The 13,242-nt window shown below is 45.7% G+C and overlaps 1 protein-coding gene across 3 annotated transcripts in view; it reads right to left on the minus strand.

The window, feature by feature from the left end:
• Window positions 1–13,242, minus strand: part of SEC16A (SEC16 homolog A, endoplasmic reticulum export factor) — a 149,766-nt gene that overhangs the window by 24,351 nt on the left and 112,173 nt on the right. For all 3 annotated transcript variants that reach the window (XM_068249127.1, XM_068249125.1, XM_068249124.1), the window contains 4 exons: window positions 7,856–7,915; window positions 3,062–3,167; window positions 2,140–2,283; window positions 938–1,029 (listed from right to left, as the gene is read on the minus strand). In XM_068249127.1, the coding sequence (XP_068105228.1) occupies window positions 938–1,029; window positions 2,140–2,283; window positions 3,062–3,167; window positions 7,856–7,915 (402 nt within the window). The remainder of the gene's footprint in view (window positions 1–937; window positions 1,030–2,139; window positions 2,284–3,061; window positions 3,168–7,855; window positions 7,916–13,242) is intronic.

Genomic DNA, 13,242 nt, shown 5'->3' on the forward strand with positions numbered 1-13,242 from the left:
GAACGATTCTTCGCTAGAAATTGGACCGTTAATGGCCACCTTAATGGGCACTCCATGCTCTGAACCATCGAGACTCTTCCCTGTACTCACAGGTTTAATTTCACCACAGAGCAGTAAAGCATAGATCTTTTCTCAGACAAGACCTGCCAATCCCACCAGCAGGTGGACGTCTGACTTCCCCAACACGTCTGCTGCCGTCACATAGGCTGCTGAGTGCCAGGCAGATACGTGATGCTAAATATGTGAAGTTTACCATAAGCAGGGGAACTGGCCATTGTCCAACGAGACACTAAAGCTGGCCATACATTACTTGACGTATGGTCAGATCAAGCACTAGAGAGGAATTCATTAACTGCCCACATACTGCACAGTGATTGGGAATAGATTTCAGAATGAAATCTATTGGAAATCATCCTAGTGGCGCCACCTGCCAGGCTTCTTGTGTGTACGTCCGCACGCATGCGCTCAAGGGCTCACCTCTCCGCTGGCACGACTCCTGGCCTCCTCCTGAGATCAGCATCAACGCCAGCACCTGTAATACGACTTAACCTGCGTAGTGATGTCACGCCTGTGCCAGGGACATGTGGTACTTGCGCTCGCGGTGATGCCAAATACCAATAGGAAGTCAGAAGTCACGCCGGTGGAGAGGTAAGGCTTTAACACTGCACAAGAGCAGGGGACACATACACTTACAAAGGACACCAGTTGGCGGTGTGTCAGTCGTTGCAATATCAAACGCAATTACTGTTGTGTACCCGGCCATGTTGTAGCACCAATTCTTTGCTTAGGGGTTTAAATGACTGAATTTGCAGCATTGCTTGTGGAACCTATTAAAAAAAAAATCATCAAACTAGAAGGTCGATCTGCCCCTAGTATCGAGTAATGTATTGGCACCTTAAAATTGCAGTTCAATAGATGGCCCCTCCCACCAACTGACCTGTGCCTGTGCTGGATGATCAATGCCTTGCTGCTCCATAGACTGCGCTGTGTCTGCCTCCTCGCCAAGGCTGGGCTGATCCTCCTCCGGGACTGTCAGAAAGAGACAAACAAGAGTAAATACAAGCCTAGCAACAACAGGATCTGGAGTGGACATTAGAGTGTAAGCTCCTCTGGTGCAGAGACTGATGGGAATGGATCAGTGATCCCTCCCTGTACAGCGCTGTGGTGTATGTCAGAGCTATATAAATGTATAATAATAGTGTGTGACTGTGGTGGGGACATTAGAGTGTAAGCTCCTCTGGTGCACACTGATGGGAATGGATCAGTGATCTCTGTACAGCGCTGTGGTATATGTCAGAGCTATATAAATGTATAATAATAATAGTGTGTGACTGTGGTGAGGACATTAAAGTGTAAGCTCCTCTGGTGCAGAGACTGAAGGGAATGGATCAGTGATCTCTGTACAGTGCTGTGGAATATGTCAGAGCTATATAATGTATAATAATAATAGTGTGTGACTGTGGTGAGGACATTAGAGTGTAAGCTCTTCTGGTGCAGAGACTGATGGGAATAGATCAGTGATCTCTGTACAGCGCTGTGGAATATGTCAGAGCTATATAAATGTATAATAATAATAGTGTGTGACTGTGGTGAGGACAGAGTGTAAGCTCCTCTGGTGCAGAGACTGAAGGGAATGGATCAGTGATCTCTGTACAGGGCTGTGGTATATGTCAGAGCTATATAATGTATAATAATAATAGTGTGTGACTGTGGTGAGGACATTAGAGTGTAAGCTCTTCTGGTGCAGAGACTGATGGGAATGGATCAGTGATCTCTGTACAGCGCTGTGGAATATGTCAGAGCTATATAAATGTATAATAATAATAGTGTGCGACTGTGGTGAGGACATTAGAGTGTAAGCTCTTCTGGTGCAGAGACTGATGGGAATGGATCAGTGATCTCTGTACAGCGCTGTGGAGTATGTCAGAGCTATATAAATGTATAATAATAATAGTGTGTGACTGTGGTGAGGACATTAGAGTGTAAGCTCCTCTGGTGCAGAGACTGATGGGAATGGATCAGTGATCTCTGTACAGTGCTGTGGAATATGCCAGAGCTATATAAATGTATAATAAGGACATTAGAGTGTAAGCTCCTCTGGTGCAGGATGCTGCAGGCTATGGAGGTAGCACAACATACCTGAGCTAGGAACAAGGAGGTTGGCAGGGATGGGCATTGGGGCTAGAGGAGCAAACAGATCGGCGGGGGGAAGCATGGAGCTGGTGGGCTTGCTGCTGCCTTGGTTAAGGTTTAGCACATCCACATAACGTCCTCGGGTAGCCCCTTGAAGAAAGCAGAACAATCGGTACAAGGATAAGACACCATATAATACCCCCATCTGTAATACGGAGGGGCTGACTAATCGCATCACCAGACACAAAAACTACAGAGAGACAATGATGCAAATCATTCTGAATGGTTTAGAATGGAGCCAATCAGAGGCATTTCCTGCTGAGTTTGGGTTAATTCCAAGAACCATACAGTTTGCATTACATTTACAAGCAAACTAGAATTATTAGCATGTAGTTGACCATCTTTACACACAAGGGACCCGATTCACAAAGATTTTCTGTTAAATTATGTCACCTTATTAACTCACAATTTATCTCTCCTTAAATGACATAACTCATAGTTTAGCTCTCCTTATTTGACATAGCTCATGGTTTAGCTCTCCTCATCTGACATAACTCATGGTTTAGCTCTCCTCATCTGACATAACTCATGGTTTAGCTCTCCCTATCTGACATAAATCATAGTTTAGCTCTCCTTATTTGACATAACAGGTGGTTTAGCTCTCCTTATTTGTCATAACTCATGGTTTAGCTCTCCTTATTTGTCATAACTCATGGTTTAGCTCTCCTTATGTATTTATCTCATTCATTATCTCCCCTTATTTGTTTATATCATGCATTAGCACTCCTTACAGTTAAATGAAAAGTAAGTAAGCTTTGTGAATCAACCCCAAGTCCCATTACAAGCAGCCCGCATGGCACGAGATACCATCCAGGAACGTCACACATCAGAATGTCACCGTCACAAGCAGGAGTCATGGGACACTCACCTGCTCTTTTGGAGAATGGGTTTGTTGACCCGGGTCCTCCAGGGCCAGCAGAGGGAGCCGGAGGTCTCTTCGGAATGCCGGATGGAGGTGGAGGGAGGGGCTTACTCTAGAGAAATGGAAGGTTTTGATTAATGATTTATACTGTACATACCGGTACCTGTGTGTGATCTGATCTGCTTCTTGGATCAGATGCGTTTGTGGGATCTATGTAACTTGATTGGCTTCCTACACGTGGCTGTCCCTGCTGACAATGCGATTGTCGCTGAATTGCTAACCACCTTCACGCTGCAGTTTTGGTGTGGTTGTTACAAGCCCATTCAGGACAATTCAATGGGTTTTTGCAAGTGTATATTTATAAATAAATCATATAAAAAAGGCATCGAGTTTTTCCTGTGTGCTCTACCATGTCCTGAGGGAACTAGGCCTTAAAGTTGTGTGATACTCAGCATTTCCTCTTTATTCTAAAAGATTTACAGCATAAAATCTACTGCCACAAAACTAATTGTAGCAGAACAGCATTCAAACAGTTAAACACAGCACTTTTTTCTTCAGTGAAAAGCTCCTTTAATCACCTCAGTCGTTAAAGTGAACCAGAGACGAAGCACCCTCATGTATTTACCGTATATATCAATGGGAACGTTAGAGAAAACACCTACCCTGCTCTCGGTTTCATTCTTCACTGCTCAGCTTGCTTGTTATCAGCCCTGATAAAATTCCCCACTGAGCATTCAGTCTGGCTCTGCTCAGGAATCATTATAGCGGAGTAATTATAGCAGAGCCAGAAGGGGGCAGGCTTGGGCTTGAAAAGACAACAAAAGAGAAGACAGACTCAGCTATAATGATTCCTGAGCAAAGCCAGACTGAATGCTCAGTCGGGGATTTTATCAGGGCTGATAACAAGCAGGCTGAGTAGTGAAGAATGAAACAGAGAGCAGGGTAGGTGCTTTTTCTAATGTTCCCACTGATATATGTGGTAAAATACAAGAATATTTTGTCTCTGGTTCACTTTAACCTCCTTGGCGGTAACCCCGAACGTAGTTCGGGGTAAGCCGCGCAGTAGGTTTTCTCAGGCCCTGCTGGGCCGATTTGCTTAATTTTTTTTTTTTTGCTGCACGCAGCTAGCACTTTGCTAGCTGCATCAGCACACCGATCGCCGCCACCCCGCGCTCGATCGCCGCTATCCGTCGCGCCGCAGACCCCCAGACCCCGTGCGCTGTCTGGCCAATCAGTGCCAGGCAGCGCTGAGGGGTGGATCGGGACTCCCAATGACGTCCAGACGGGGGAAGCCCTTCAGGAAATCCCTGAACGGAGATCGTAGAAGGCGATCAAAGCGGGCGGGGGGATGCCGCTGAGCAGTGGCTATCATGTAGCGAGCCCTGGGCTCGCTACATGATTTAAAAAAAAAAAAAAAAAAACTGCTGCGCTGCCTCCTGGCGGAATTTTTTAACCGCCAGGGGGGTTAAGGACCGAGGTGATTGAAATCTATGCCCTGTTTTGGTGGTCACCTGGCTGGCAGGGCGTAGATTTCAATCACTGCCGCAGTGCGCATCTGCCGTTTTCATCGCTCCAGCCGCAGGTCACTCGCTCTGCCCGTCTCTATGACGGCAGAGTCATGTGAGCCGGTCAGGAGCAGATTTTATTGGCTCCTGGTCGTGTCTATCAATGTAAGCAACTCCCATTGGCTTACATTGATAGGCAGGGTCAGGTGCCAATGAAAGCGGCTCTTGACCGGCTCACATGACTCAGCCATCATAGAGATGGCATAGTGGATGTCAGGAGGATCCCGGCGTGCGGTGGTGACGGCGGGTATATGCAGTGATTCGTCTGGATTCCGCAGTTTCTGTACCAGCAGTCTCTGGTCCTTAAGGGGGCAGAGACCGCTGGTACTTAAGTGGTTAAAGTGTACCCGAGATGGGGAGCGAGAAAAAAATATATGCATGGCTGATCGCTCCCTCGCTGTCCTCCGCTGCCTGGATTGTCTGCAATTGGCCCCCGGAAAGTCCTCAAGTCAACACAGACACAGTTCGGACATGCACACCCCCGTCCCCAGGAGCGTTCAGCGCTTGCGTAATAGTACTGCGCAGGTGCAGAAAACTCCTGGCGATGGGAGCGCGATGGGGGCACACACACATGGCCAGGCTGCTCATGCACAGAACGCCCCAGACCACAGGACTTTAGGGGTCAATTGCAGACGATCCAGGTGGTAAATGAATGGGGCAATTTTTGTTTGCTCGCTAGCGGGTCGGGGGCGCGTCTCTAGCCACCTTCGATCACAGAGTGTTACCAGCAGAGCACTTACCTGTCCTGCTGCTGCGCCTCCTCCAGCATCTGGTGGCTTTGATTGATTGCTGCAGGGCTCCTCCTCCTGTGTCAAGTGACAAAGGCTAGTGGTCAAACACTAGAGGTCATATACTCCCGACCTCTAGCGTCTGACATCCAGCTTTTGCCACATGACTCGTGGAATAGTAGACTTACCGCATGGAGAGAAGCCGGTGGACGCAGGAGAAGGCGCAGGGACAGGACAGGTGAGAGCTCTGCTGCCAACACCAGGGGGGAGGAGTAGACCCGCATGGAGAGAAGCCACCGGACACAGGAGGAGGCGCAGCAGCAGGACAGGTGAGAGCTCTGCTGCCAACCCCCGGGGGGAGGAGTAGACCAACCGCATGGAGAGAAGCCGGTGGACGCAGGAGAAGGCGCAGGGACAGGACAGGTGAGAGCTCTGCTGCCAACCCCCAGGGGGAGGAGTAGACCCGCCGCATGGAGAGAAGCCACCGGACACACAGGTGAGAGCTCTGCTGCCAACACCAGGGGGGAGCACAGATGGGGGAAATCCATCTGCAGTGTGTGGGCAGCAGGAAGCGGGTGGATCAGGAAGCTGGGTTGTCTAGGTCCTGGGGTTCTCAATTGTGAATGCAAGATTGGACCATGCATTTGATATGGATGCCTTAATATTCTTTGGCAGGCGTTGTGCCAATCCAGGACCCAGCAGAGTTTTTTTGTTGCAATTTTGTTACAGCGCTTTGGCACAATGGGTGGAGACTACAGCGTGTTACATGCGGTCTTCCTTCAGGTCCGGCCAAGGTGCTGGTAGAAAACGTCACACAGTGATGTACGGCACTACCGGGTATGACGCAGCTTTTGGTCGGCGATTCACTTGCGCCGCGCACTCACTTTCGGGTTTCCGATTTGAAGCAGTTTCCGCATTCGGTTTCTATTAGTCGGTGCGTCATGTAGGAGATTAGCAACTGGGGTACTTTATACAGAACTTGTTCCCCATCAGGCCTGCCGTGTCATGGGCGGGCTTTTAACACAATGTTTTCCCTATTGGTTGGCACAACAGTGCTTGGTTGAATCAGACTGGTTCCTTGGTTGGAGCCAGAGTATAAATAGCATGTGCTTTCAGTATCTTAGATAGCTTGTTGGGCTTGATAAAGAGAGGAAGACCTCTCGAAAGGTTGCATGTAACTTGCCATATGAAGCAATAAACGCATATTGAATTGATTTGGATGACGGAGCTGGGTCTTCTTCCTTTTTTCCATAACTGCAGGAATTGTGCAGTGTCAGCGGGATTGTGTGAGGTTTTTTTTTAGTTACAGTAACAAGCTTATCTCAGCATGCAAAAAAAAAAAAAACAGTAAGCTTCCTATTTCAGATAAGATAAGGACACTTTGACCAGAAAGTAATTGAATACCCTCTCCCTTTGAATAGTTTACACAGTGATGTTAAAGGGAACCTAAACCTAGAAGGATATGGATTTTTCCTTTTAAAATAATACCAGCTGCCTGACTCTCCTGCTAATCCTGTGTCTCTAATACTTTTAGCCACAGCCCCTGAACAAGCATGCAGCAGATAAGGTGCTCTGACTGAAGTCCGACTGGATTAGCTGCATGCTTGTTTCAGGTGTGTGATTCAGTCGCTAGTACAGCCAAAGAGATCAGCAGGACAGCCAGGCAACTGGTATTGTTTAAAAGGAAACATCCATATCCCTCTCAGTTAAGGATCCCTTTAAGGTGAACAAGAGACAAAGCACCCTCATGTATTACTCCATTTATATCAGTGGGAGCACTAAAACACCTACCCTGCTCCGTTTCATTCTTCACTGATCAGCCTGCTTGTTATCAGCCCTGATAAAATCCCCGACTGAGCATTCAGTCTGGCTTTGCTCAGGAATCATTATAGCTGAGTCTGTCTTCTCTGTAGTCTTTTCAAGCCCAAGCCTGCCCCCTTCTGGCTCTACTATAATGACTCAGCTATAATGAGTCCTGAGCAAAGCCAGACTGAATGCTCAGTCGGAGATTTTATCAGGGCTGTTAACAAGCAGGCTGAGCAGTGAAGAATGAAACAGAGAGCAGGGTAGGTGTTTTCTCTAATGTTCCCACTGATATATATGGTAAATACATGAGGGTGCTTCGTCTCTGGTTCACTTTAAGCCTGTTGTCTGGGTGATGTTTGCTGTGGGAGGGGCAGTAAGCTGTGGCAGTAGGGAGGAATAAGTAACACTGAGCTGAATTGGGGGGAAAAAAAAGGGCAGAAGTGATGTCACTTTTGCCATCAAAGAGAAACAGTAAGGATGGAAACCCACAGAATTTTTTTTTTTCATATCACATTTCTCCTAAATCTTTCCGTGAACACTAAAAACACAGAATAGGTAAGATAAATAAGTCATTTCTGATTGGATGATTTTTTTTTTTTTTTCAGTTAATATGGCGTTTCATCCCATTTTAAGGGCACACAGACTTGCTTCTATTCAGTAACGCTGATAAAACAGAGGTCAGATCTCATGTATTCCCTCACCTCATCCTCCTCCGGCTCGTTCAGATCCACCCAGCGCTGCTTGGACCCGTCCCAGACGATCTGCAAACACAGATGATCACAGTTCAGTATGGTTGTGCCATGGTCTCGCTCTTACTGACTGCACTATAGACCGCTCATAATGACTATACCACCGGGGGTCATTTTCATGCGTGTCAGTACATTACATACGGATTCTCTACATTCAGCTATAAAAAAACATGCTTTCAATCCCACAGCCGGACCTGTCGCAGGATCCGCTGTGATCACAATTGTGTGCGTTTGCTCAAATTGTAAACATGCAATATTCAGGTCTGATCAATAGATATGGTCCATGAGATTCTAATTATTTCCCGGCTTGCATGCAAATTAAATGCAAATAATATGCGGCTTGAAACTGATCAAAACAATTGCACTTTCTGTTGATTCCACCCACTGTTGTGATGTGGATTCTTCCATTTAAAATAATACCAGTTGCCCGACTCCCCTGCTGATCCTGTGTCTCTAATACTTTTAGCCACAGCCCCTGAACAAGCATGCAGCAGATCAGGTACTCTGACTGAAGTCAGACTGGATTAGCTGCATGCTTGTTTCAGGTGTGTGATTCAGCCGCTACTGCAGCCAAAGAGATCAGCAAGACTGCCAGGCAACTGGTATTGTTTAAATGGAAACATCCATATCCCTCTTAGTTAAGGTTCCATTTAATTAAAGTTAAAATATAAATAAAAAAAATCACTTTAAAGGATCCTGTTCTGCAGCCACTAGTTACTTACTGAATGACAGGCTGACATCGATACAGGCTGCAGTATTCTCAGGGAGACGGGGAGGAATCTTTGCCCCACCCCTTTTTAGTCTAACCAGCAAGATGAAGCAATACAAGCAGCAGCCCCTCCCACAGAGTGTCCATATGTGCACCTTGTGGTCATGTCATGGCATTTTTAAGACAGAAGACTCAATCACAGAGGAAAAACAAATCCCCTGACATCCGGCATTCTGATCACTAGTAGATGGCATCTGTCTCTAGGGACAGCCTTTCAAGAGAACCAGAGGCGTACAAACTAAAAAGCATATACTTACCTAAGGAGAGGGATCCTCCTACAGCTTCCCAGGCTATCCTCTGCGGCCGCCAGGGACCCCCCCCTTAACTTCAACGCCATGATCATCTTCTGCCATGAGCGGCTATTGCGTAGGCTCGGGGGTGCTCACGTGAAGGCATGTCAGTACTCGTGCAGGCACAGTGTGGCCGCGCTTGTAGGCGAAAAGGAGCGCAGCAGCAAGGTGATTACAAGACAAGCCCTTATCGGTAATCTTCAGGGGGTCCCAAGCTCGGCAACAGGGGACCGGAGGACGGCGTAGGAAAACTCTATAGGCAAGTACTGTATATACTCCAGTCTAGAAATTTAGGTCTGATTTACTTCATAAAAGTATAGGGGTTGCCTTATACATGAGTCACAGACAACACTGAGTACACTGAGTAATGTTTGTACTATTGGTGACATTCCCATTTGCAGCAATTTACCCAGTGATAAGTGATACGTCGAGGTAAGGAAATGCCAAGAACACACAGGTAAGAAGGTCCTGGCCACAGCAATTAACAAGGAAAGGGGAAGGGGGGGGGGGGGGGGGGGGACTGGGCTGTATAAAAGGGAGTGAATAATTGCTGCACTTGGGGGCCAGGAGGAGGTATTGGCTGCAATACTGTATGCAGTGCAGTCATTAACTCCTCCTGGTGACCAAGTGCAACCGTTAACTTTACTGGGTAGACTTATACTTGAGTCAATAAAAAAAATCACGCTTAAGAGGAATGAATATTGAGTCGACTTATACTCGAGTATATACAGTATGTCTTTCCATACTGAAGACTCAGGTACTCTTTAAGGGACCACCGTCGAAAAAAAAAATTAAAATACATGTAAACATACATATAAAAAGTAGGTTTCTTCCAGAGTTAAATGAGCCATAAACCATTGTTAGTTACCTGGTAACTTCCTTTTTAGTAACCTCCAGGACAGGTCCACCCTGAGACGACATAGGCTCCTCCCAGGAACAGGAAACGTCCACGTAGAGTACTCTATAAATTTTAAACTGACACCCACAACTCCAGTCAACCACAAGAACTGTTACTCATAGCAGGTGTCCCCATCCATCTAACAATCCATAAGGCATACGTATATATATATATTCACATCTCTATACCTCTATAAACGGGTGGGTTACGGACCTGTCCTGGAGGTTACTAAAAAGGAAGTTACCAGGTAACTAACAATGGTTTTTCCAGTAACCTCCAGGACAGGTCCACCCTGAGAAGATAAGCAAGAATCTTACCAATTTTAGGGTGGGCTTACTGCCTGCAGAACTTTCCTTCCGAATGATTGTTGTCTTGCAGACATCAGATTCACCCTGTAGTGTCTTGAGAAGGTGCCGAGACTTGTCCACGTAGCCGCTCTGCAAATCTCTTCTGGCGTTGCACCCGCTCTGTAAGCCCATGATGTGGCAGCTGCCCTAGTAGAGTGGGCCCTAACTGTACCTGTTAGTGAGGTTCCTGCTAACTTATAAGCTTCCTCTATAACCAACTTTATCCATTTGGCTATGGTTCTCTTCGACATTTTCTTCCCCTTTGTAGCCCCTGAGGTATTTATGAATAGAGCTCTTGATTCTCTAAACTCTGCTACTCTTTCCATGTATGAAATAAGACATCTCCTGACATCCAATGCTGGTTCTGAATTAAATGAAGGTAACACAATTTCCTGTGATCTGTGAAATGTTGTCGTTACTTTGGGAAGAAATTCCTCACATGTCTTTAATACTACCCTATCATTAAATATTATACAGAACGGCTCATCAAAACCTAACGCTTCCAGCTCACTTACTCTCCTCGCTGAAGTAATGGCGATTAGAAAGATAGTCTTCATTGTAAGAAGTCTTAAAGGGACTCCGAGCAGTGCAGAAACTATGGAAAGATGCACATCATTTTAAAGCTCTCTTTCTCCTCTTTCCAATGATATATAAACCGCCACCCTACGCCTTTTAGTTTTTGCTATTTTCGCGATTGAATTTGCCGCGGCCACGATTTCGATCGCGAAAATAGAGAAAACTCAAAGGCGTAGGGCAACGATTTAGGTGTCGTCAGAAAGAGGAGAAAGAGAGCTTTAAAATGATATCCATCAAGCCATAGTTATATTGTATTACACAGGGCGACTTTTTGTCAAAGTCAGCAGCTGCATTCAGCAGAATGGAGCTGCTGACACTGGGGAAAGTGTCGGCCTGTGTAATACAATATAACTATGGCTTGATGGATATCATTTTAAAGCTCTCTTTCTCCTCTTTCTGACGACACCTAAATCGTTGCCCTACGCCTTTTAGTTTTCTCTATTTTCGCGATCAAAATCGCGGCCGCGGCAATTTCAATCGCGAAAATAGCGAAAACTAAAAGACGTAGGGCGGTGGTTTATATATCATTGGAAAGAGGAGAAAGAGAGCTTTAAAATGATATGCATCTTTCCATAGTTTTTGCACTGCTCGGAGTCCCTTTAAAGGAATCTCCGATAATGGCTCAAAAGGTTCCTCTTTCAATACCTTTAGTACTAAAGATAAGTTCCAGCTGGGAACTTTTCTATTCACTATGGGCTTCTTTCTCTCAATGGATCTGAAGAACTGGATTATAAGGGGGTCCCCTGCTAACCTTATATCCAGAAAAGTAGATATTGCCGCTACTTGTACCTTTAAAGTACTTAAAGAAATATTCTTTTCCACACCATCTTGTAGAAATTCTAATACAGTAGGTATTATATCTCCTGAAAATCCCGACTGTTCTTTCCACATATTGAAGGTTTTCCAATATTTTAAGTATATTTTCCGCGTCACCTTTTTTCTACAATCTAATAGTGTACTTATGACTCTTTCTGAAACCCCTCTCTTTCTTAACGGAGACCTCTCAGAAGCCAGGCAGACAGGTTTAGATTTGGTATACAGTCTAGATTTCTTCCTGATTTGCTGGATAGTGTATCCCTGTGAGAGATTCTCAATGGACCCTCCAACCTCATTTTTAGAATCATCGGATACCAACTTCTTCCTGGCCAATCCGGTGTTACCATAATGACTGTTACCCTTGTCTGCATCAGTTTCTGTAACACCCGGCGGAATAAGCTGAATCGGTGGAAACGCATATCCCCTCTCGAATGTCCAGTTCTGACTGAGTGCATCCACCGCTTCCGCTCCCTCTCTGGGATTCAACGAATAGAACCTCCTGCATTTTGTGTTTGACTTGTTTGCGAACATGTCTATCTGGGGACGTCCCCACATTTTTACTAGACTTTTGAATACTCTGTGTGATATTTCCATTTCCGAGTTCGACAGGCTGTGTCTGCTTAGGAAATCTGCCATGTTGTTTAGAGATCCTTTTAGATGAATTGCTGACAATGACAGGAAATTTTCCTCTGCGAGTATCAATACTTCCATCGCCAGATCCAAGAGCTTTTTTGATCTTGTTCCTCCCTGTCGATTTATATAAGCCACAGCGGTCGTGTTGTCTGTCCTGACTTGAACATGTTGGCCCTTTAATATCTGCAGACCCTGTACTAGTGACTCTTTTATTGCTCTTAATTCTCTGTAATTTGAAGACTGGTTTCTTATCCACTTGGACCACAGTCCCTGCATCACTGTTCCTTCCAGATGGGCTCCCCATCCAATTAGACTTGCATCTGTGGTGATGTACTTCTTGGCTGGAACATTCCATAATCTTCCTTCCGTCAGAATCTTCTCTGATAGCCACCAGTCCAGCGATCTCAGCACTTCTGTTGGACATCTTATCTGCCTTTCCAGATCCTCCTGTTTTTTGTTCCAGTTTTGCATCATCCAAAACTGTAGATGTCTTGTGTGCATCAGGGCCCACTGAATTGCTGGAGATGTCGAGGTTAAGAAGCCCAGCACCTTCATGATTTCCCTTATTGACAAGTCTGGATCCTTGTTGCACTCCTTTATGATTCTTCTTACCTTTGTTATCTTTTCTGTTGTCAGATAAAGTCTTTGTGTCCCTGAATCTATCAGAACTCCCAGAAATTGTATTCTTGATGTTGGTTGAAGAATCGATTTTTCCCAATTGATTATCCATCCCAGAGCCTGTAATTGTTCCAACACTCTCGCTGTGTTCCTTTCTGCTTGCTGGTATGAATCTGCTACTATCAGTAAGTCGTCCAGATAAGGAATTACCAGGATTCCTTCTGTGTGGAAATACTTTATCACTTCCCCCATTACCTTCGAGAAGATGCGTGGGGCTGATGATATTCCGAAAGGTAGAGCATTGAACTGGAAATGTTGAATCAACTTCCTTCCCTTTACCGCAAATCTGAGGAACCTCTGGGATGACTCTCTTATTGGGATGTGCCAGTAAG

Source organism: Hyperolius riggenbachi, chromosome 8 (genome assembly GCF_040937935.1).
Source record: "Hyperolius riggenbachi isolate aHypRig1 chromosome 8, aHypRig1.pri, whole genome shotgun sequence".
Taxonomy (NCBI): domain Eukaryota; kingdom Metazoa; phylum Chordata; class Amphibia; order Anura; family Hyperoliidae; genus Hyperolius; species Hyperolius riggenbachi.